The 22,657-nt window shown below is 39.7% G+C and overlaps 1 protein-coding gene across 1 annotated transcript in view; it reads left to right on the top strand.

Moving 5' to 3' along the window:
- LOC126484553 (uncharacterized) overlaps nt 1-22,657 on the top strand; it is a 42,662-nt gene that overhangs the window by 4,312 nt on the left and 15,693 nt on the right. Inside the window, exon 3 of the mRNA XM_050108110.1 lies at nt 13,966-14,169. Within this exon, the coding sequence (XP_049964067.1) occupies nt 13,966-14,169 (204 nt within the window). The remainder of the gene's footprint in view (nt 1-13,965; nt 14,170-22,657) is intronic.

Genomic DNA, 22,657 nt, shown 5'->3' with positions numbered 1-22,657 from the left:
AGATGGAGGTCAACATCGGGGGATGTGACTTGGGTTGAGTAGGACCAGTCACTTCAGTGACCGCTTCACAGCCTGTTCCATCTGGATCCTTCCCACCAATTCCAGCTTTTCTGAAATGCGCAGGAGGGAACTCTCGCAGCAGTGTATCCTACGTTTCCATAACCCTCCTGGCCTCAACCTTCATTAGTTTTTGTCTCTTCCCTGTTTTCATTCCAGTGCTACACAGTTCTCATTCCACCAACTGACCCACAATCTTTTTACCTCTCCTTTTCTGCCAATCCCTCTCCTCCCCCAGCCTCTGTCTATCCTCCCGATTACACCTAGGTGCCCTACCCTCTCTCAGCCTCATCCCTGTATGCTCTTGCAAGCAGCATTTTACTGTCGCCCACCCATACCCTGCTATCCCTTCCCCTCGCTGCCGCAGCCTCATCCTTATCCCTACCACCTGGTTGCGTCTCCTATCATGTGCAGCTGCTTGCAGTGTGGGATAGGCAGCCAGAAACTGCAGTCGTGTATGTAAGTTCCGTGTATATGTATGTATGTATTGTATCTCCAATGAAGGCCTGGTTGGCCGAAACCTCATTTTCTGACAGTATTTTTGTTGCACCTACATGTGAATCAGCATCTCTGCTAGATTTAAAATATTGACCACAGTTGCAAAACAAAGAATTCTGGTATGCGGTTCTGAGTAGACAAGACAGGCTGTTGGCAAAACTACTTAGGTAAAATGCCGCTTAATGTATAACTCATTTCTTTTCTACTTATTGCAGAACATTAGCTGGTAGATATTTAGTTTTACTTTGTTTTAGATATGAAGATGATCGAGAGTGATCAAAACATTTAATCTAATTAAAAATGTGCAACTGAGATGGAACAATAAATGAGAATTATCTTAAATTTCTGTTCAGTGATGGTTACATTGACTATAGTACGAATATGACTTAATGGCAGCTAATAGACCTGACTTCTTTGATGCTGATACTTAGGAGAAGAAATATCTTGGGGCAAGTGTTGTGAAAGATTCCAGTAAGCGAAATACTAGGCCTAAAGTAGCATTGAGAAACATAACAGCGGAAATTCCGCTTCCAAATTCCTTCAAAGTTCTTGAGGAAAACGTAGAAACTACAGACTACTATACACCCATGCAACAGAAGGAAGTTAGTGAAAAAAGGAGAAAGAAGATCAAACTAGGGAAAGCGCTTATTTATGCAGACAGTCCTGGACGAGGGGTAGCGGCGGAGATTCACAGCAGAAACTCGAAAATAGAAGTTTCGTCGGTGGTCAAGCCAGGCGCCCATATAGCTGAAGTTACAAAGGACTTGAAACGTGAATGTGCACAACTATCATCAAACGATTTTGTGTTTATTATCGGTGGTGCAAATGACGTTTATAGAAACGAAGTGGAAAAAGTGAAAAACTCATTGAAAGATTCATTGTCATCACTCACTCACTCACACTAATGTAATTGTCGTAAATATACCACATCGCCACGACTTGATGGAAAATTCTTTCGTAAATTCAGCAGTGAAAACAACAAACTCCAATATATTAAAAGTCATTAAGCACTTCAAAAATGTTCAAGTTGTAGATATTTCTAATCTTGAAAGGGGAATGCACACCAGACATGGACTTCATTTAAATCAGCCAGGAAAAAGATTATTGAGTGATGAAATTTGTAAAATTGTACTATCTATTGTATTAGTAATATGTTTCCATTAGAATATTATTCAAGCTCAGCCAGTCAGGAAAGTAACACTTTTTTAGGTTAGAAATGTGTACCCATAACAACTGCGCTGAGAATGAGAATGCCTTACAAAGTAATTGTAAAGCAAGGCACCTAGCACATAATACTCAGGAATACAAGCAAAAATTAGGGAACTTTTCTATTGAGAAGGATATTTTACGTGTTTTTCATATCAATGTACAGTGTCTGAGAAACAAAATACATGTGATATTCTATGTATTAATGAGCGCTGGCTCTCAGGGGTTGAAGGAACACTCTATGTTCCATCAGGGTTTGGATTAAAAACAGGTTTTTACAGACAGAGACTTGGTCATGGAGGTGTCTCAATTTTTCTAAGAAGTAATAATCATCTAGATCATCAGCTATTGAATCTAGGAACTTTCTGCTTAGAACAGTCATTTGAAGTAGCAGGTGTCCTTTTCTCAGGAATTAAGCTGATACTGATCTCACTCCACCGAACCCCAGACGCAGACATAAATATATTTATAACCCACTGGCAACAACTGTCACAGCATCTACAGAAATACAAGAATTTCAATAGAATTTATCTAGGGGACATTAATATTGATGTCTTAACCCAGTCAAATGCTAGGACCCAATTATGTAATATTTTAAGATCATACAACTTCTATCTGATTAATGACCATCCAACAAGAAAGAAGTCTTACCTAGATAATGTTCTCACCAACATGGATAGAAATTCATTTTCTTACAGAGTTGAAGATCCACTCATCTCTGACCACAGTGTGATCTGGATTTCCAATGACAAGAACCGAGCAGTATAAAAGGGAACAGAATACGTTTAAAATTTTAGGGGAAAGGAACATAGAAAAACTGAGATTCATTTTAAGGGAGATGGACTGGGAGAATAAAGTTTTAAACTGTGAGAATGTAAATGAGGCCTTTACAAACTTTTTGTCAACACTTAGCTTTAATATTAATAAATACTGTCCAAAGATAACAAAGGTACTAAATAACCAAAATAACTTGAAAAGGAAACAGAGGTGCAAATGATTCACTCCAGAACTTGCAGCCCTTGGGAAGGTTACAATCATCCTTCATAAAAAAGCCAAACAGGGACACCAGACAGATAAAGGTAGGTATACCAGGGCAAAACAAGTCTATAGAAGGGAAATAAAAGCAGCCAAGATAAGAGCCAATGAAAATTTTATCAATAATTCTAAAAATAAGTGTAAAGCTGCCTGGACAGTTATAAATAAAGAATTAGGAAGAAAAGTAAGAAAGGAATCAGTGCCTATTGCACCTAACATACTTAATGAGTTCTTTGTAAATAGCGTTAAAAATATTACTCCCACTGACAGTCACGAGTTAACATGTAAACATAGAGTGAGCAACTATACTGCAGATAGAACAAGACCATTAAATTTTAGTTGGAAACAATTCACCCCTAGGGAAGTGTCTGAAATAATTGCAAAATCGAGTAACTCCAAAGCTGAGGATTATTACTGTTTCTCTAATGCAATATTGAAACAAATCTGACACAATATTGTTAACGTTAATTTATCTCATAAATTGCATCCTTGAGGAGGGAATCTTTCCAGATTGTTTAAAAATGACTATCATGGTTCCAGTCCACAAGAAAGGGGCAGAGACTGTCCAAATAACTACAGACCAGTTTCGATTGTCCCTATTTTATCAAAAGTCATTGAATATTGCATGAAAACACAACTATTGAAGTACTTTGAAACGAACAATTTATTTAACAATGCTCAGTTTGGATTTAGGACAGGTAAATCAACCATTAAAGCCGTAGACAATATCATCAACGAGATTGTTACCAATTTCGAGCCACATTTAATTACTTGTATTACACTCTTAGACCTCAGTAAGGCTTTCGACACTATTTCCCATGAGATCTTAGTTTTAACTTAGAAAATATGTGGAATAAAGGGCTCACAGTTATCGCTAATAGAATCATACCTTGATAACAGACAACAAATGGTCGTAATTGAGAACCAACAATCAGACATACTCAAAATTGAAACCGGAGTTATTCAAGGATCAGTAATTGGCCCATTTCTCTTTCTAGTGTATGTCAATGACCTCCCACATAACTTGCCAGACTCTATATGCTGACAACATCACCTTAATAACATCAGACAGAAATCTGGAAACTTTACAGGACAAAAATACAGACATGGTAGAAAACTCCACCACATGGTTTCAAAGCAATAAATTGGTTTAAATGGCAATAAAACAGAGACAATATATTTTCATTTGAGTAAGTTGAAACCAGAATGGTCGGTAAACACATCTGTCAAACTGCTAGGAATTTATTTAGACCCGAATTTGAACTGGGGCGAACATACGCAACAACTATGCAAGAAACAGTCCAGAGTAGTTTTTTAATTGCGCAAACTTAGGACTTGTGTCAGTAAGAGCCAAATGTTAGAGGCATACTATGCCTTTTTCCACTTACACCTGGTGTGTGGCGTAATACGTTGGGGGGAACTCTTCAGGGGCTCAGGAAGTTTTTAAGTGGCAGAAGAGGGCAGTTAGGGGTATAAAGCGCTTACCCGACAATGAATCGTGCAGACCAGTATTCAGGGAGCTGGAAATAATGACTCTCTCTGCAATATTCATATACCACTGTCTGATACACATCAAAGAAAACCAGAGTAACTTCACAGTAAGCGGGAGTTACATTCACACAACACAAGAAATAAAACATTACATTGACACGCCCCAGGTAAGACCAAAGGCCAAAGAAAACCCAAGACTGCCATAACTACATGGGGATTAAGCTATTCAACAAACTGCCTATAACACTGAGGGAAATGCCTGTACAGCAACTAGGGAAGAAACTAAAAAATTGGCTGATTCTGAATACAACCTACAGCATTCTGGAATTCGAAGAAAACTTGAGACGCCTGCAGAATGAATGATGGTTATAGCATGTAGTGAAAATAAAGGTGGTATCATATTCTGTGACAAATTTGATCCAAGGAAATGTATAACTGTAAATACTTTTCTTTTCTGTATATTTTTTAAAAACTAATTGGTACCTTAAAAGAAAACTGTATGTATTGTATTGTGTTTTGATACCTTTCCTTGTATTTTTTGACACTGTCTATTACAACACTAAGTTGTTTAATGACAATAAAAATTTGATTTGATTTGATAAATTGATGTCAGTGACCGTGAACTTGTTCACTGGATGCACATATCTAGTAGGACAGTTCATCAAGGGAAATTATGCTGTGTGGTATATAGTCAATGTAAAGGTACTTCTGAAGAAACAGACTACTGCATAATAGATAGGAAAGAAAGCCTAAGACTGCTGAATGAAATGTGTTTGGCTGTCAAGAGAGCATTGCATGAAGCCTTCAGTAACTACCACAGCAGACTCTTACCAGTTTACCACTCTTACCAAATTACCTCTCACGAAACCCAAAGAAATTGTGATCATCTGTAAAGCTTGTCACTGGCATAAAGGTTAGTTTCCAAACACTCCTGGATGACACACATGCTGAAATATAGGGTAGCAAAGCAAAACGCAAATGCTGAACTTCATTAGCAACTGTTCCTTTCCTAAGGAAGGTAGAGAAGTACAGGGTGAGGCAGTGAAACGGCACGATTTCGATAGTGGTTGTCGGGCGCGGAGGGGGGGTTGCGAGAGTGGGGGAAGTGACCTTGGGCGTCTAGAGTGGTGGAAGTTTCAGTAGCCATGGAGCGTTGGTCGAGTGCGCAACGTGCATATGCCGTAAAGGCATATTACAAAAACGCGGATAGTGTGGTTGGTGCTCAACGCGCCTTTCGTCGTGAATTCAACCTGCCGCCACGGGCTCCCGTGCCATCAAGGAAAGCCATTCTCCTTTGGGTTAAAACCTTTGAAGCTACTGCTAGCACAACAAAGAAAAGAGGCGGCAGCACAAAAACAATCCGGACACCCGAGAACATTAATCGTGTGCGCGAAGCGTTGGGACGAAGTCCGCGAAAATCCGCGAGACGGCACAGCGCAGAACTTGGTCTCAGCAATCGATCAGTAAGACGGATTTTGAAGAGTGACCTTCACTATCATCCATACAAAATGCAGGTAGTGCAAGCCCTTAAACCTAATGACTACAATAACCGTATACGCTTTTGCCAGTCAATGCTTAACGTTATTGAACGAAATGAAGAAAGAGTGCATAACTTATGGATGAGTGATGAAGCCCACTTTCATCTTAGTGGGTACGTAAATAAGCAAAACTTCAGATATTGGTCCTCAGATAACCCGCACGAACTTCATGAAAAACCTCTCCATTCTGAAAAAGTAACAGTCTGGTGCGCAATGTCATCTCGTGGAATCGTGGGGCCCTATTTTTTTGAAGATGAAGATGGCAACACAGTGACGGTAAACTCTGGACGTTATGCTGACATGTTGACCATTTTTGGTCTGCCTGGAATTGACAGACATGATCCAGATGCTGAAACACTCTTCCAGCAAGATGGTGCAACAAGCCATACTGCTAATGTCTCAATGGAATTGCTCAGACTTGCATTTCCACGACATCTAATCAGCAGGAATGGCGATTTCCCCTGCCTGCCCGTTCACCAGATCTGACGGCACCAGACTTTTTTCTTTGGGGCTACCTCAAGTGCAAAGTCTTCCAGGAAAATCCACCAAGAACAAAAGAAGACCTGAAGGAGCGAATTCGACAGGAAATTAACAACATTCCAGTACAGATGCTACAAAACGTCATGGGACAATTTCATCTCAGGCTTAGACAATGTGTGCAAAACCAAGGACGACACCTCACTGACACCATATTTAAAAAATGATTGTTTTTAAGTTAAATCTTTAATTTCCACTCTTGTACTTGAGATCCATGTTCAACTATTATGATTTTACTTGTAAATAAATCTTTGGTGGTTTTACAAAATCGTGCCGTTTCACTGCCTCACCCTGTACTAGCCTTTTACGTCTCGCTCCACTTCACAAGTGAATGCTGTAAAGTGGGACTGAGAAACTGGGGGCGTCAGCCGAGAACCGCTACATGTACATCTGGTAATCGGGGGCTCAAGGATGCAAAAGTTTGAAAAAAGTCTAAAACATAGTGCCGCACTGCCCGCTGAGCGCCTAGCCAGCCGGTGATGCAACCCGTCTGGCTCGGCGCCAGGCCTGCGCACCAGCAGTCGCGCGCTGTCAGTGAGACTACAGCGCGCATACGCTATAACGCTCTCTCGCTGGTGCGTGCAGAGTCTAAGTCCGTTATCAGTCACGTTATGTAACCAAGGTCACGCATTCTCTTTACAAGCGGGCAGTGCACACCAGTGGAACCATTCCACTGTGAGCTCTATCTGCAACAGCATTGAAGCACTATGCCTCGTCAACGTGTGTATCGTCAACGCTGCCATCGCATGCCTGTCTACAAACACATAATTAGTCTAGAAAATAAACTTGGCACCAATGGCACTGCACAGTCTGTTATTCTGAATGGACCTATGTTCTTTCGTGGTTGTCGAATAAATTTCTCACTGGACGTCGCCACGGGAGCAGCTGGCAGTGGGTGGTTTTCACTTGCTGTAGTCCACTGTGAAAATGCTTCCCTTCCTGGACTTGAATCCTTCGCCGATTGATATATCATCGCCTACAAGACTTGGCATTCTGGAATAGATCCTAAGAACTCAAGTAGACCTAGTTTTGTATATAGTAATATGACTTTCTGGGACTGAGAAATAGTTAAAATCAGTAAAATTAAACAAGGCTCAAAGACACAGAGGAATTTGTCAGACTATACACAGAATTGTCAACTGAGGTAGATCTTTAAACATAATAACCGTAGATTCCATGAACAAAGAACTATGTCTGTTGACAGGAAAAAGCATGGGTCCACTCGTCTACAAGATGGGTAGCAGAAGTGATCAGCCAGACTACCACCTGATCTCACTGACGCCATCTGTTGTGGAATCCTAAAACATTTTCCCAGCTCACACATTATGAGCTGTCGTGAACCAAGGCCTTTGCCAGGTCAACCAATACGAAGTCCAAAAAAACCTTGGTCCTGTGAAACCCAATTGCATTTTCGTTACATGATGTCCTGAAAGCCATGGATCAAGGCACTCAAATAGATGCAATGTTTCTTGACTCCCAAAAAGCATTTAACTTAGTAAGACACCAACAACTATTAACAGAAGTACAATTCCTTGGGATATCAAGTGAAATTTGTGATTAAATTTAGAATTTCTTGCTAGGTAGATCACAGCATTTTGTCGTGGATGGAGATTTGTCAGGTGAAGTGAAAGTAATTTCAGGCATACCCCAGGGAAGTGTGTTGGGTCACCTATTGATTGTATGGTAATGCATTGACAATAATAACCAGACTTTGTGTAGAAGGTGCAGTTACCTGTAATGAAATAATAGACTAAACATTAACTGAATTTTCCGTTGATGCTTGGCAGAACATGATAATAATAATAAAAAGGAAAACGCTTCCTAGTATTATGAAAAATTATATTTATGTGGTCATGAACAGGCTTTTGGCTTTTCAGGCCATCTTCAGGTGACAACTGAATGTTTCAAACAGAGATAAGCGTGATGTGCAACTTACAGATATTATTTGTACAAAAGATACAAAAATGACAGTGTTTACACAGGAAAATATTACAATTACATTAACTAATAAAGGGGTAAACAGAGTTTTTATGTGGAGTTAAATACAGCAAAAGATGAGAAACAACATGAATTTACAGTTTGCATCTAGTATTTGTAATGAGAACTTAATTTAGGAAGGAGGAAAATGGAAATTGAGTCTCATTGGCTGGCATCCTGTGCTGTTTGTTTCTTGATTTCTGCTACTTCCAGTAGTGGTACCTTTCTGCTTTTTTTGACCAAATGTAAAACGTCACATTCTACATCATATGAATGGTTTTCTACTGCAAATAATGGATATCAACAAACACATGGTACAGAATGCCAGATTGGCATTAAATGATCAGACTGTTTTCATTTTCCCCCTTGCTAACTAAAGTTTTCATTACGAATACTAGATCCGAACTGTAAATTCATTTTATTTCTCATCATTTGCTATATGTATGTCTAAATAAAAATTTTGTTTACATCTTTATTAGTTAATGTAATCATTGTAATATTTTGCTGTTTAAACACTTGATTATTTTTGTGTCTTGTGTACAAATAATATCTGTGCAAATCACACACCATGTTTATCTCTGTTTGCAACATTCAGTTGTCATCTGAAGATGGCCCGAGAAGCCGAAAGCCAATTCGTGACCAAATAAATATAATTTTGCAGAACATTAGGAAGTTTTTCCGTTTTTAACATTTGCAATAATAGCTGAATAAAGTTGCACAAACAGCCGGTCTAACCTCGATTAGCTTCCAAATTGGTGCAAAGATTGGTAGTTTGTTGGAAGTGTTCAGAAATATAAAAGTGTGACCTTCATAAACTGAGTGCAAGTGTTATCCTATGATTACATCATCAATGAGTCACCATTGGAAAAGGTTCTCTTGTTCAGATATCTGATTGTAACAACTGATGGGAATATGAAGTGGAAGTATTACATACGCAAGGTTGTGGATAAGACAGATGGCAGACTTCAGTTCATTGACAGCATGCTGAGCAAAATGCAACGTGTACAAAGGAATATGCGTACAAATCACTTGGTTGTTCTAGCTTAGAATTTGCTTAAGTGTGTGGGACCCGTATCAAATAGGACTGATGGGAGTTTTGACTGTATACAAAGAAGGTTGAAATGAATGGCTGCGGGTCTGTTTGGCTAATGAGAGAGTGTTGAAGAAATGTGGAAGTCCTAAATTGGCAGACACTTGAAGGCAGATGCAAACTATCCAATGAAAACATACTTTTAAAGTTTCAAGAACCAGTATTAAGAATCTAGAGATACTTCAGCTCTGTACTTATTGGTCCCATCTTGACCACAAAGATAAGATTACATTAAGTACAGCACAGAGATACTTCAGTAGTCATTCTTCCTGTACTCCAAAAGCCAGTGGAACAGAAAGAAACCTTAACATGTGTTCCACAGGGACAGGGAGAGGTCCCCAGCAGTGGCATTGAACTCTTGAAACCATCTATAAGGTCCTCAGATGCAGAAGGTTGTGGATCCAAATCTTGTCACAAGCTGTATAAAAAGATCAGGGGACCGGGAAAGATATTGCGTCATTGTTACAGAGAATCAGCAACATTGTTGCAGGACCCCAAGCAGTGGTACGGGTGACAACAATTGCAGCACGAGGTGCATTGCGACCAGTACAGCTGACTGAAGAGAGCATTGTCGGAGCTTCTACTTTACAGAGTTGTAGTTGATAGGAGAATGCGTGCTTTATTGGTCAAACAGACTGATCCACACCAGGAGGTGGTTTTCGAAATGTTTATTAAAGACTGAAAAAATAACAGTGACCACACTCTTTATGCAAAACATCGTTCGTTTAGCGAGACAGTTTCTTGCATTTTCACCTACTAGTAGTGCAAATCACTCGTTATGGGAGGTGATCGATGAGCAAGGTTTGACTGTAACAAACAAAAAAAAAAAAAAAAAAAAAAAAAGACAAAGACACCATGCATGTCTTACCCGTTACTGTGGTCCGGATGGCTGGTGTTCTCAGGCCGGTGTCTGTCCACGGGCTGTGGTGTGGAGACCATTGCTGTAGAGCATAATGTGAAATTCTGATTTTTTTTTTTTCCCCTCCATTACTTGGAAAGGAGGGTCCACCAGGGTGAATGGTTGCAGGGTGTGATACCTGGGACCTTAGCTTACATCAGCATATAGGTGACTTTGGGCATGTGTGTAGGTGATTTTGTTGACAGGATTCCACTTTGGAATTTGTTAGGCAACCACCTCAAGTTAGAGAATATTAGCTAAACACCCCACTGTGAGTCTTGACAACTTCTTCCAATTAATCCGCTTACAGGCTTGGGAACCTGGAGAAAGTACATTACCTGTGACTACATTTGCCTGAATATCGGGTGTGATTTCTTGGTGATAAGGATCTCTAGGATAAGCAACTAACCCTTGCTTGCAATTGACTTTGATTAATTTACATGTTAATTCAAAATGAGCTAATAAGTTTTTAAGATAAGTAATGGAAAGAGTGCTTTGCAACTATTGCTCATCAGGCTATAATAGGATAGTTTTGGGCATATCTAAAAAACATCAAAATTAAAATAAGGTGTTTTGTAGAGAAAAAAAAAAATGCTGTTTCACATGAATACTGATCAAATTACATTGGAGGTGCTGTTTCCAAGATGGATTTAAAAATGCCTAAATACCAAAGAAGAATTGATTTGGATTAAATTTTGCTACCTGTTTACCCCAATAACCATCCACTTACATATGCTAAATTTTGCAGATCCCATAGAGTGGCTCACGATAACAAACACCCAAAAGCAGAGCTTTCTATGACAGGTTTCTCTTTTTCATGAAATAATTATGCTAGACATTGAACATTTTTAATTGCTATGATATTTATTTACAATTTTGAGAGCCCCTGGTGTGATGAATACTATGTCAAAGCTCTTAAAACTTGTCTACCTTATTGTTGTTGTCTTTAGTCTGACAACTGATTTATTGCAGCTATTTACACTACTGTGTGCTGCAAGTGCCTGTTTGTCTATGAATAACTGCTACAACCACATCCATTTGATCCTGCTTACTGTATTTGACTTTTAAATTCTCTGTTCAATTCCAATTTTCCCTCCATTACCAAATTAATGGGTCCTTCATGCTTCAGGATGTATCTTGTCAAGTGATCTCTACTTTTACTCAAATTGTGCCATAAATTTCTAGTTTCCCTGATTAAAGGCAGTCCCGCCTCATTAGGTATGAAAATTATACACCTAATCTTCAGCATTCTTCTGTAACATCACATTTCAAAAGCTTCTATTCTCTTTCGGTCTGGACTGATTATCGTCCATGTTTTGCTTCAGTACAATGCTACACTGCAAATATCTTCAGGAAACACATTCTAAAACCTAAATGTGTGTTAGATGTTAAAAAAAAAATCCTGTTTCTCAGAAATGCTTTTCGTACCATAGCCACTCTGCTTTTTATATCCTCGCTACTTCGGCCGTCATCCGTTACTTTGCTGGCCAAATAGTAAAACTCGTGTACTACTTTCAATACCTCATTTCCTAATCAAATAATTTATCAACTTTATTGTCATTGCTTTACTTTTTTGTCCAACATATAATTTCTTTTCAAGACATTCTGCTGCTTGTCAAAATCATTTGTTGTCTCTGACAGAATTACAATGTCAGCAACAAACCTCAAAGTTTTTATTTCTTCTCCCTGAAGTTTGTCTAATACTATCCAAACTATTGAACTAGTGTGCCAAATAACAGTATGTACACTGATCAACCAGAACAGTATGACCACCTGCCTTATAGCCGATATGTCCACCTTTGGCACGGATAATACTGGTGACACATTGTGGCATGGTAGCAATGAGGCCTTGTTAGGTTGCAAGAGGGAGTTGGATATTTGCACTTGCAAGTCACCTAATTCCTGTAAATTCAGGGAAGGGGGGGCAATGAGGCCTTGTTAGGTTGCTAGAGGGAGCTGGATATTTGCACATGCAATCATATCCCAGATGTGTTAGATTTGGTTCAGATCAAGAGAGTTGGGGGGGGGGGGGGGGGGGGGGCGCCACATCAATTGGAACTCGCCACTGTGTCCCTTGAACCCCTTCATCACATTTGTGGCTTTGTGGCATGGCATTATCTTGTTGAAAAATGTCACTGCTGTCAAAAACCATGATTTTCATGAAGAGTTGTACATGGTCTGCAACCAGTGTTTGATGCTCCTTGGCCATCATCATGTCTTACACGAGCTTCTCTGGACCCATGGATGCCCATGTAAATATTACCCAGAGCATAGTTTGAGCCGCTGCCAGCTTGTCCTCGTCCTGCAGAACAGGTGTAAAAGAGCTGCTCCCCTAGAAGACGATGGATTCGCACCCTTCCATCAACTTGATAAAGAAGATATCGGGATTCCTCATACTATGCAGTGCTCTGCCTGTGCACCAATGTCCAGTGCTGATGGTCATGTGCCCATTTCATTCGTAGTTGCCGATGTCAGGACGTTGGCATTGACACACACGTGAGTCGTCGGCTGTGGGCCCTTCGTTAATAGTGTTTGGCACACTGTGTGTTCATGTGTGAACTCCGTCCAGTGTTAGTCTGATGTTAATTCTGCCGTAGTTCGCCGCCTGTCCTGTTATACCAGTCTGACTAACCTACGATATCTGACATCTGTAATGAGGGGTGGCCACCCAACCTCATGACATCTGGACATAGTTTAACTTTGGTTTCACCATGTGTTGAAGACACTCACCACAACACTCGCCGAATGCCTGACAAGTTGTACAGTTTCCGAAGTGCTCGTGCCGAGACTCTGGGCCATCACAATCTGCCCTTGGTGGAACTCAGATCGCAAGCCTTCCCCATTCTCACTGATACTACATGCACCGTGCATGTGCCATATGAGGCTACTATCGTCTGGACAGGTTTATATTGATAGTACGTCGGTGGACATAACGTTCCAGCTGATCGGTGTAGCTTAACTCTGCAATGAAAGATATCATTTTAAAACTTTTATATCCTCATCATGAAGTTTCAGCAGCCTTGACTTCGACGGCTCCTGAAGGCAAGTACTGCAAATATAGAGCTAAGAATTTGTGGAATTGCTTGTAACATATATAGGCATCTTGATACCGTGTATGAACATAATATGAAGTGAGGGTGATTTCTAAAATTGGGCAGTTCACATAGAATAAGCAAATATATATTCAGAAGATACTGACATTCTATTATCTGCTGGTTTGTACAAATATACAGGTTTCTTGTAGCAATGATAGGAGTAAATGAAACTTTGTTATATGTTAATGAAGTTCATAATTTTATTATTTCTTTCATAAACTACTTTGTAAATACATCCAGCCTCTTATTGATTTGCAAAATAGAATAAATTTTATTCCAGCACCATTATACCATTTGTTTAGGTCATTAGTAGACTTGAGAATTCCGGTCCCATTTTCAAATGTTATAAGTATCTTTATAACTTTAAAGAGAATAGTTCCTACAAGTGAATTCTCAGTATAGGAGCTTCAAGAATTGAATAGCATGTATGATTTACTGGAATAAGAACCTTACTTGACTGAAATAATGGAAACAATATAACATTTGAAACTATTGTTGCATACATCTATTTACACCCACACTGACATATTTCTTTTTTTGTAGAAAGGGACAAAAAAGTTAGTGAGATGAAAGAAGTATGGGAAGCACATTGCCAGGCTATGCACCGCTACAAGAAAAATCTGAACATATATGTTGACATCAATGATGAGGACAGCAAAATTTTTACGGTATACTTTTTTAAAACTGACAAAGAATCTGGCAGTGAGTACAGTGTTAAATTACAACGAAAAGAGGATCTTTGGGAAAGTAAGTATACACATCTTCTGTACCGATAAGGAGAGTATAAAGATAAGCAAAGCATAATTCAGAAGAAATCTTACTGAAATAGAAATTTTTAGTATTTGTAAAACCACATCTATTCCACTTATCTCACATCCCCAGCCTTGACAGCTAGTGCCTTGTTTCATGTTGTAGTGTATTCTCAATATTGTTTCTAAGTCTCTGAATTTGTTGTCATATGTAATCTGATGTACCTTCCTTCTCTTACATAAATTCTCAATCTGTATGTCAGACATCATGCCAAATAAGTCTGTTTCTTTCCAGCTTTGAACATATTTTTGCTCTTCATGAGTCTAATGATTTAGGGCTATCATACCATGTACAGTTCATTTTATTTTTGATGAAGGGTCCTTGCCAAGTGATTTTGCTTTCTATCAATTTTGTTCTATTCTTTTCCATTAGAAAATAGTTAGCACGAGCATGTTGGCTTTTAGCCAGTTCTTCTAATATGTGATCTGTTATTTCTCATCATACACAAAGTTTCCTATTGAAGGATTGTTGATGGATTTTTGTTCTGCTTTGGCTATAAAATTTCTCTGTAATGCTGTTATTTATCAGACTCTTGGCCTTGAATGAATCCATGAAATATTATGTTATTTAGTTTTCAAACATATCTTACTGTTTTGTCTGAGATGTCTTCAATACTCACAATCTTTTTTCCTATGGAGTGTACACCTGCACTATATCCTTGCTCTGTTCCTCTATGAAAAAGCATAGTGACTTCAGTTCTATTTAGTCTTCATTTTTTGCCAGAGTTGACAACCAGACAGTTGCATTCATCTCCATTTCCAACTCCACTAGCCTATATATGGACCCTAAAACTGTGCAGTCTGTTGCTCCCATGTAAAATGTATTTGTTCCTATGCCAAATACAGTAAAAGCAATAGGCTTTAAGAGGCTTATGTTACTGTTTATCGGAAATTCTGTGCAGATATTATTTTCCTATAATGTACTCCAATTGTGTGAATCACAATTCAGCTAAACTTTTTTACCAATCAAATACTATTTAGGAGTAAATGTATTCTAAGATAAATGTAAAAAATTTAAGATGTCTGAAAGGACCTCTGCGGGTTGTTCAGTTGACTACTTAACCCAGTATTTGTAGTGCTTGCTTGGGCGAGACCATACTACTTTTACTATATCTGCATTGCCCATAAAGGGAAGCAAAAATATTAAAAAGAAATCAATGCATATCAAAAACAAGTCAAACAAAGCATCTTCTTTAGTTGGTATAGTTACCAATTTTTGATTCTTATCCAGCTAAAACCTACATAGTTTAGTGCTGTTCAGTTAAGTATAAGATTTCTTTCGCTGTAGTGGTTCAACCTGAATCTGCTCAGTTTATGTTCTGTCATTAGATATTTTGTTTCAGTAATTCTCTGTTAGTATTTAGTTGTATTTCTTAGATATGACTATTTACGGTAATTGGACGTTACCAGCATAGTCACTTACTCCTATCTCTGGCAGAAGTGATGTTTAGAGCTATGTTGTAAAAAGCCCTGACTTGTCAAAGGTGTCTCAACTTAATCACTTTTGAAAAGCGATAAATTATTTATCCTTACTTACTACAGACTATAGTAATTGTAAAAGATTTGTCAGTAGCAGACAAGGTTAACATGTTGCCGCTGGAATGTAGAAATGTCAACTGTATCCAACTGATCTTTAGACAGCCCAAATACTCCTTCATAAGACTCTTTGAATAAATGTGCTCTTACTGCAGAATATCCCACAGACCTCGTGTAGTTAAAATACTTATTACCCATATTTCATTTCCACTGCAACTGTGATGTAAATCCTGTGAAATGTTGTTCCTATGCCAGCTATGTTTACACATCTCTCATTGAGTTCATATCGGTAAACATGTATGTCTGAAAGAACAGGCAAAATGATGATAAGATTTTTTTTATTGTTACACCCCAAGGCCCCTCCTTCCTACTGTTAGTAGGGTCCATGGCTTTTTTGTGGGTGTGTGCATGGTTGGCTTGAGGCTATATGCCATTGCAGCATATTTCTTTCCCCATCCTATGCTGAAATTCCACCATTCTCAGATTCTCCTTGGACACTGTTGCCTCAATGCCGGTGTGGCTGTTCCTTTGGTTCTGACTCGGACTACTCTGCTTGCTTTCTTCTTTCACCCTTTTGGCAAAATAAACTATTGACCCTCTTTTCAAATGTGACTTGTCTTTTTATCCTTTTTTCTGAAATTTTAACTTGTCTGGAGCATATAAGAAAAGACTCCTCAGATCACATGCAAACTATGGCAGTCGATGGTCATCTGCACATTCTCACAATGTGAATTAGTACTATTGCCAAAAAATCAAAGTGATAGGGGTCATCGCCACCTACACTCTCAACTGTTGCCCATTTACAGCCCACAGCTTGCATGGTTGATACATGAGCTGCTACCTTACCACATACGCCAGAGGGTAAACGCATGCCATTTTGGAGCATCAGAATTCTGAGCAGTGACTGTCAAGCCAGACTTTGCCCTTGTGGCATCCATGGGGACAGCTCTCAAATGGACTAGGCACCATGCAAATGAAAAGAGAATTAAACTTGCAGCAATGACAGCTGTGTAGAAACCCATAATCCCTTCCGACTTTGGACCTTCCATAGCCACCCACCATTTGGACGATGAACAGGCTAGGCAATGAGAATCCAAACAATTTACTCACAAGGGGAGGCCACGATGTTGGGATCACAGATTTATTTTGTACATCTTTAGTAGGCCATTAAAACAACATAATGTGCAAGTGGTAAGATGCACTATGGCAGTTCCGAGAAAACTGCAAGAGAAGTTGGGCGCGTCTGTTATGTGGCTTATGTATGTGTGTAGGTGCCTTATGTTAGAGCTCATTGTGATCAGGTAATTAGCGGTCGAGCTTTATAAGGCAAACATGTATGAGGCGACGCTTCAACTCCTGCTCAAACTTAATTATTAATCTATTTTTTCATCACTTGTCATATTTAATTTATATAACGTTTGAGAGGTAATGTGATGAAAAAAAGGCCATGCATATTTGCATGGAGTTTCAATTTATGTTTCCCATGTCTGCATGACAAATACCATCCTACCACGTGTGATATCGCAAGCACATGTGATAAGTAGTTGTACATTACTCTTGTGATCTTTCACATTGTGACTTACTGATTGTGAATAACATCATTTGCATAATTATTTATCAAGATTTGACTTGGGCTACCCAAGCCTGTCCCTTGTCCTTGAAAATTTAATTACAAAGAGTAAATAGCCAAACAACATATGAAATTCACTACAACTTCATGAAAATGCACGTGGTTTTTTTCCACTTTATTACATCTTACATGTCATATAAATTAAATAATGTAACCAGTGATGAAAAAAAAATAGATTAAAAATAAGTGTTAGCAGGACTCGAACCACTGCCTCGGCTATGACCGACTTGCAACATGCGAATGCTAACCACTTGACTACAATGACTTCTCATGGCCAGTACCTTCGTACAGATAAATCAGTTACATAATAAACATGTAAAACTTCTCTTGTGATTTTCTCGGAATTGCCAGGTTACTGTTCCTTACTACTTGTACATTATGTTGCTTTAATGGCTTACTAAAGGTGTACGGCATTTGAAGTAAATCCGTGATCCCAACGTTGTGACTTTTGCATGTCTGTGATAAGTTTACACGAATACAAATTTTTAGTGATTGGGAGCTCCAATGTTAGGCGGGTGATGGAGCCCCTTAGGGAAGTAGTGGAAAGGTCGGGGAAGAAGGCCAGTGTTCACTCTGTATGTTTGCCGGGGGTCTCATCCGAGATGTGGAAGAGGCCCTGCCAGCGTCGATAGCACTGGGTGCACCCGACTGCAAATTGTTGCTCATGTCAGCACCAATGACTCCTCCCGTCTGGGTTCAGAGGTCATCCCCAGTTCATACAGGCAGTTAGCGGAGTTGGTGAAGGCAGAAAGCCTTGCTCGTGGGGTGGAATTTCAGCTAACTATTTGTAGTGTTGTTCCCAGAACCAATTGCGGTCCTCTGGTTTGGAGCCAAGTGGAAGGCTTAAACCAGAGGCTCAGACGATTCTGTGGATATCTGGGGTGCAAATTTCTCAACCTCTGCTATCGGGTGGCGAAATGTAGGGTCCCCCTGCATAGGTCAGGTGTGCACTACACACAGGAAGCAGCTACAAGGGTAGCAGAGTATGTGTGGAGTGCACATGTGGGTTTTTTAGGTTAGAGAATTCCCTCCCTAGGCCCGACAAGACGCCTCCTGAGACGCGACAAGGTAGCAGTAGGCAAAACGCAACAGGGAATGACAATATTACTGTGGTAATAGTAAACTGCAGGAGCGTCTATAGATAGGTTCCAGAACTGCTTTCATTAATAAACCGTCACAATACCCACACATAGTACTAGGGACGGAAAGTTGGCTGAAACCAGATGGAAACAGTAATGAAATTCTAAACTCAGATTGGAATGTATACCGCAGAGACAGGCTGGACAGTGAAGGGGGACGCGTGTTTATAGCGATAAAAAGTGCAATAGTATCAAAGGAAATTAACTGAGATCCGAAATGTGAAATAATTTGGGTGAAGGTCATGGTTAAAGCAGGCTCAAACATGGTAATTGGATGTCTCTATAGGCCCCCTGGCTCAGCAGCTGTTGTGGCAGAACACCTGAAGGAAAATTTGGAAAATATGTTGAGTGGATTTCCCAACAAATGTTATAGTTCTGGGTGGAGATTTTAATTTACAGATATAGACTGGGAGACTCCAACATTTATAATGGTTGGCAGGGACAAAGAATCCAGTGAAATTTTTTTTTAAGTGCATTATCCGAAAACTATCTTGAACAGCTGAACAGAGAACCGACTCGTGGCGATAACATATTAGACCTTCTGGTGACAAACAGACCCGAACTATTTGAAACAGTTAACGCAGAACAGGGAATCAGTGATCATAAAGCAGTTACAGCATCGATGATTCCGGCCATAAATAGAAATATTAAAAAAGGTAGGAAGATTTTTCTGTTTGGCAAAAATGACAAAAAGCAGATTTCAGAGTACTTGATGGCTCAACACAAAAGTTTTATCTCAAGTACAGATAGTGTTGAGGATCAGTGGACAAAGTTCAAAACCAGGGTACAATATGCATTAGATGAGTATGTATCAAGCAAGATTGTAATAGAAGGAAAAGAGTCACCATGGTACAACCGAGTTGGAAAACTGCTACGGAAGCAAAGGGAACTTTACAGCAAACATAAACATAGCCAAAGCCTTGCAGACAAACAAAAATTACATGAAGCGAAATGTAGTGTGAGGAGGGCTATGCGAGAGGCGTTCAGTGAATTCGAAAGTAAAGTTCTATGTACTGACTTGGCAGAAAATCCTAAGAAATTTTGGTCTTGTGTCAAAGCGGTAGGTGGATCAAAACAAAATGTCCAGACACTCTGTGACCAAAATGGTACTGAGACAGAGGATGGCAGACTAAAGGCCAAAATACTAAATGTCTTTTTCCAAAGCTGTTTCACAGAGGAAAACTGCACTGAGTTCCTTCTCTAGATTGTCGCACAGGTGACAAAATGGCAGATATTGAAATAGATGACAGAGGGATAGAAAAAACAATTTATAGTAGTAAAAATAGTACGTAGCTTCTGAAATACTTAACTTTAATCCATAATTGGTGAACATCGGTCTGACGGTACATGCATCACAAGATAAATAGCAATTGATAATGGCGCCTTGCTAGGTTGTAGCAAATGACGTAGCTGAAGGCTATGCTAACTATCGTCTCGGCAAATGAGAGCGTATTTTGTCAGTGAACCATCGCTAGCAGAGTCGGCTGTCCAACTGGGGCGAGTGCTAGGACGTCTGTCTAGACCTGCCGTGTGGCGGCGCTCGGTCTGCAATCACTGATAGTGGCGACACGCGGGTCCGACGTATACTACCGGACCGCGGCCGATTTAAAGGCTACCACCTAGCAAGTGTGGTGTCTGGCGGTGACACCACACTTTCCACGAACAATACAAGACTGGAATAGAAGGGAGAACCAATTGAGGTACTCAGGGTAGTCTCCGCCACGCAATGTTGGGTGGCTTGCGGAGTATGGATATAGATGTAGGTGTTAGTACAGTCGTCCACTTTTAGCGAGCTTGTAGTACCCGATACCGTACTCAAGGAAGTTGCCTTTAGAATCCAGCAGTATGCCTGTGTAATGATTTGCAGCTTATACCTCCCTCCAGTAGAGGCATATTTTATCAGGAGATGGGAGAAATATTTCATTTATCACTCCTCCCCTTTACATTGCCGAGTGTTTTCAGCACTCGCAATCATCTATTGGACACAAGATTACAAATTCTAAAGGTCAATGACTCGAATGACTTCTCCCAGATTTCAGCACCTGAGGAATACATGAATCCCCATTTCCTTTTAGTGCTACTCGTGCCATCTTTTCTGCAATCAACTCAATGCTCTGTAGTTCTACTCTCACACCTATGATACATTGGCTTGTCCTTAGTGACAGTTACCCATCAATACCGCATTTAAAATCCACTGATACTCTTATGCGGTGATCCCTTTGAAAAGTGAGTTCGGACAGATACTTCTCTGAAGCCTATATCATTACAGAGGAACTTTGATTTTACGTTTTTTGTGATTCTACACTGTAAATTCGTAGCCCCTTGTGAGATACACATACAATCGGTGCTAAAAGTTTCCCAGCTTTTGTTTCTTGCTACTAATGTTTACTTCGATTCTACATTTTTACTCGAAATCTCGCTTGACTTCAGCCCGTTTTCTTCCTATTGACATTTGATGTGTGTGAACAAGTTGTAAGTGGCACAAAAGACAGTCAGTTTGCATCAAGGGTGGTGGCAGAATTAAGGGAATATTTTAGGCCATTGTGGAGAGAGGGGAGACGTGAGAGAAATACTGACGTAATCCACGATCGGTGATGCCAACAAAACTTGCAAGATTTAGCTTCACTGCAAAGTTTTGATACAGCTGCAGCTGGGTTGTGGCAGCAATGGAAAAAATAGGACAGTCAATCCGAAGTTTTCTGGACTAAGCCACCTTTTCATGTCCAACTTATAACTCAGTCTCATCTTTTTGCATATATTTCTGATGTATTTCAGCAACAATACCAACTGTCAACATTTTAATTTCAGACACTGAGTCTCAAAGAAAATGTTCGGTCAGAATCAAGGAAACATCGGCCATTTCTGTCTGGTGACTTCTTATTGGCTGGTGACATATTACACCACAACAAGGTTGTGGAAGTCCCCACATGGGCATCATGGATTTTGATGTAATTTTGTATGAACAATTGCACATGTTTTCAAAGAACATTGGTATGCTTTCATGATCAATAATTTATTTCCTTATTACTTTCCAGTAATTGAGGGAAAAGTTGACGATTATTATAAAAACACCAGAACTGGCTATTTCACTGACTTTTACAAGTCTTCTACAAATTCTTTTAAACTGTTTACATTAGAAAAACCATGTTCCAAACCACCTAAAAACTATTTTTGGTTTTGCAATGCGAGCCTATAGGGCCCTAAAAAAAGAATGACAAGATGGATGTGCATTGAAAATGGGGCCCATATTATGCTGGTACTCAAATCTGACACAGTTTATTATGTTTTACAATTGTTCATTATTCCCTTGGGAAGATATCAAAAGTCTTGATGACTAGGAAGTGAGATAAAGTCTGAATAACTCAAAAAAACTTAAAAAAAGGGGTGTATTTCATCAAGACTCATCAAGACATATTTCAGTCGACAAGGACATCGTAAATATCATTACCACCCACTCACCCCCTACCCTGGTTCCCTCCCAGAATAATGTACCATTGTTCCATAGTGTGGGTATGGGTGAAGGTGTGGAGGAGGGCTGTGCAATGGTGCTATTGATGGAGTTGGTTGTGGTGTGATGGCAGATGGTGCCAACCAACCCATATTTCAACCTTCCTGAACCACCGAGAACGTCTGTCAAGAAGCTGAAGGTAGGATGTCCAACCAGTGGTGCAGGTGGGTGCAGTAGGGTTACTGTTGTGGACACCAAAGTTTATATTGCTGATACAGACTCAATATTCATCACTGATGTCGTCGCTGTGAACTGTGATTGCCAATACTGCAGTAGTGGCTGTGTAGGCAGGGAGTGATTAACTTCCATGGCAGTATCGTCTGATGGCCTATGCACCCAAATGTCAGAACCGGCGAGAGCTGCTTGGGCACAGCAGGCTGGGTTGCAGAGAGCGTGTCTGAAAATGAAAATCTACAACTGGATCACAGTAATCACAAAAACATAGTTGATTTTGATGCCATCAGTGGGTGCCTGTTTAGCCACGAGTGGTATAATGAAGTGACTATGACGGATTCCCAGTTTTGAAGTTTGATAATGACATGATAGAAAACTTAGTCCTTTGTGTGGAACTTTGTTGCGAAGTTGGCATCTGAAGCATGCTGTTGAGGGCAAA

The sequence above is a fragment of the Schistocerca serialis genome, chromosome 6 (assembly GCF_023864345.2).
Source record: "Schistocerca serialis cubense isolate TAMUIC-IGC-003099 chromosome 6, iqSchSeri2.2, whole genome shotgun sequence".
In the NCBI taxonomy this organism is placed as follows: domain Eukaryota; kingdom Metazoa; phylum Arthropoda; class Insecta; order Orthoptera; family Acrididae; genus Schistocerca; species Schistocerca serialis.
This window is presented reverse-complemented; position numbering and strand designations above follow the sequence as displayed.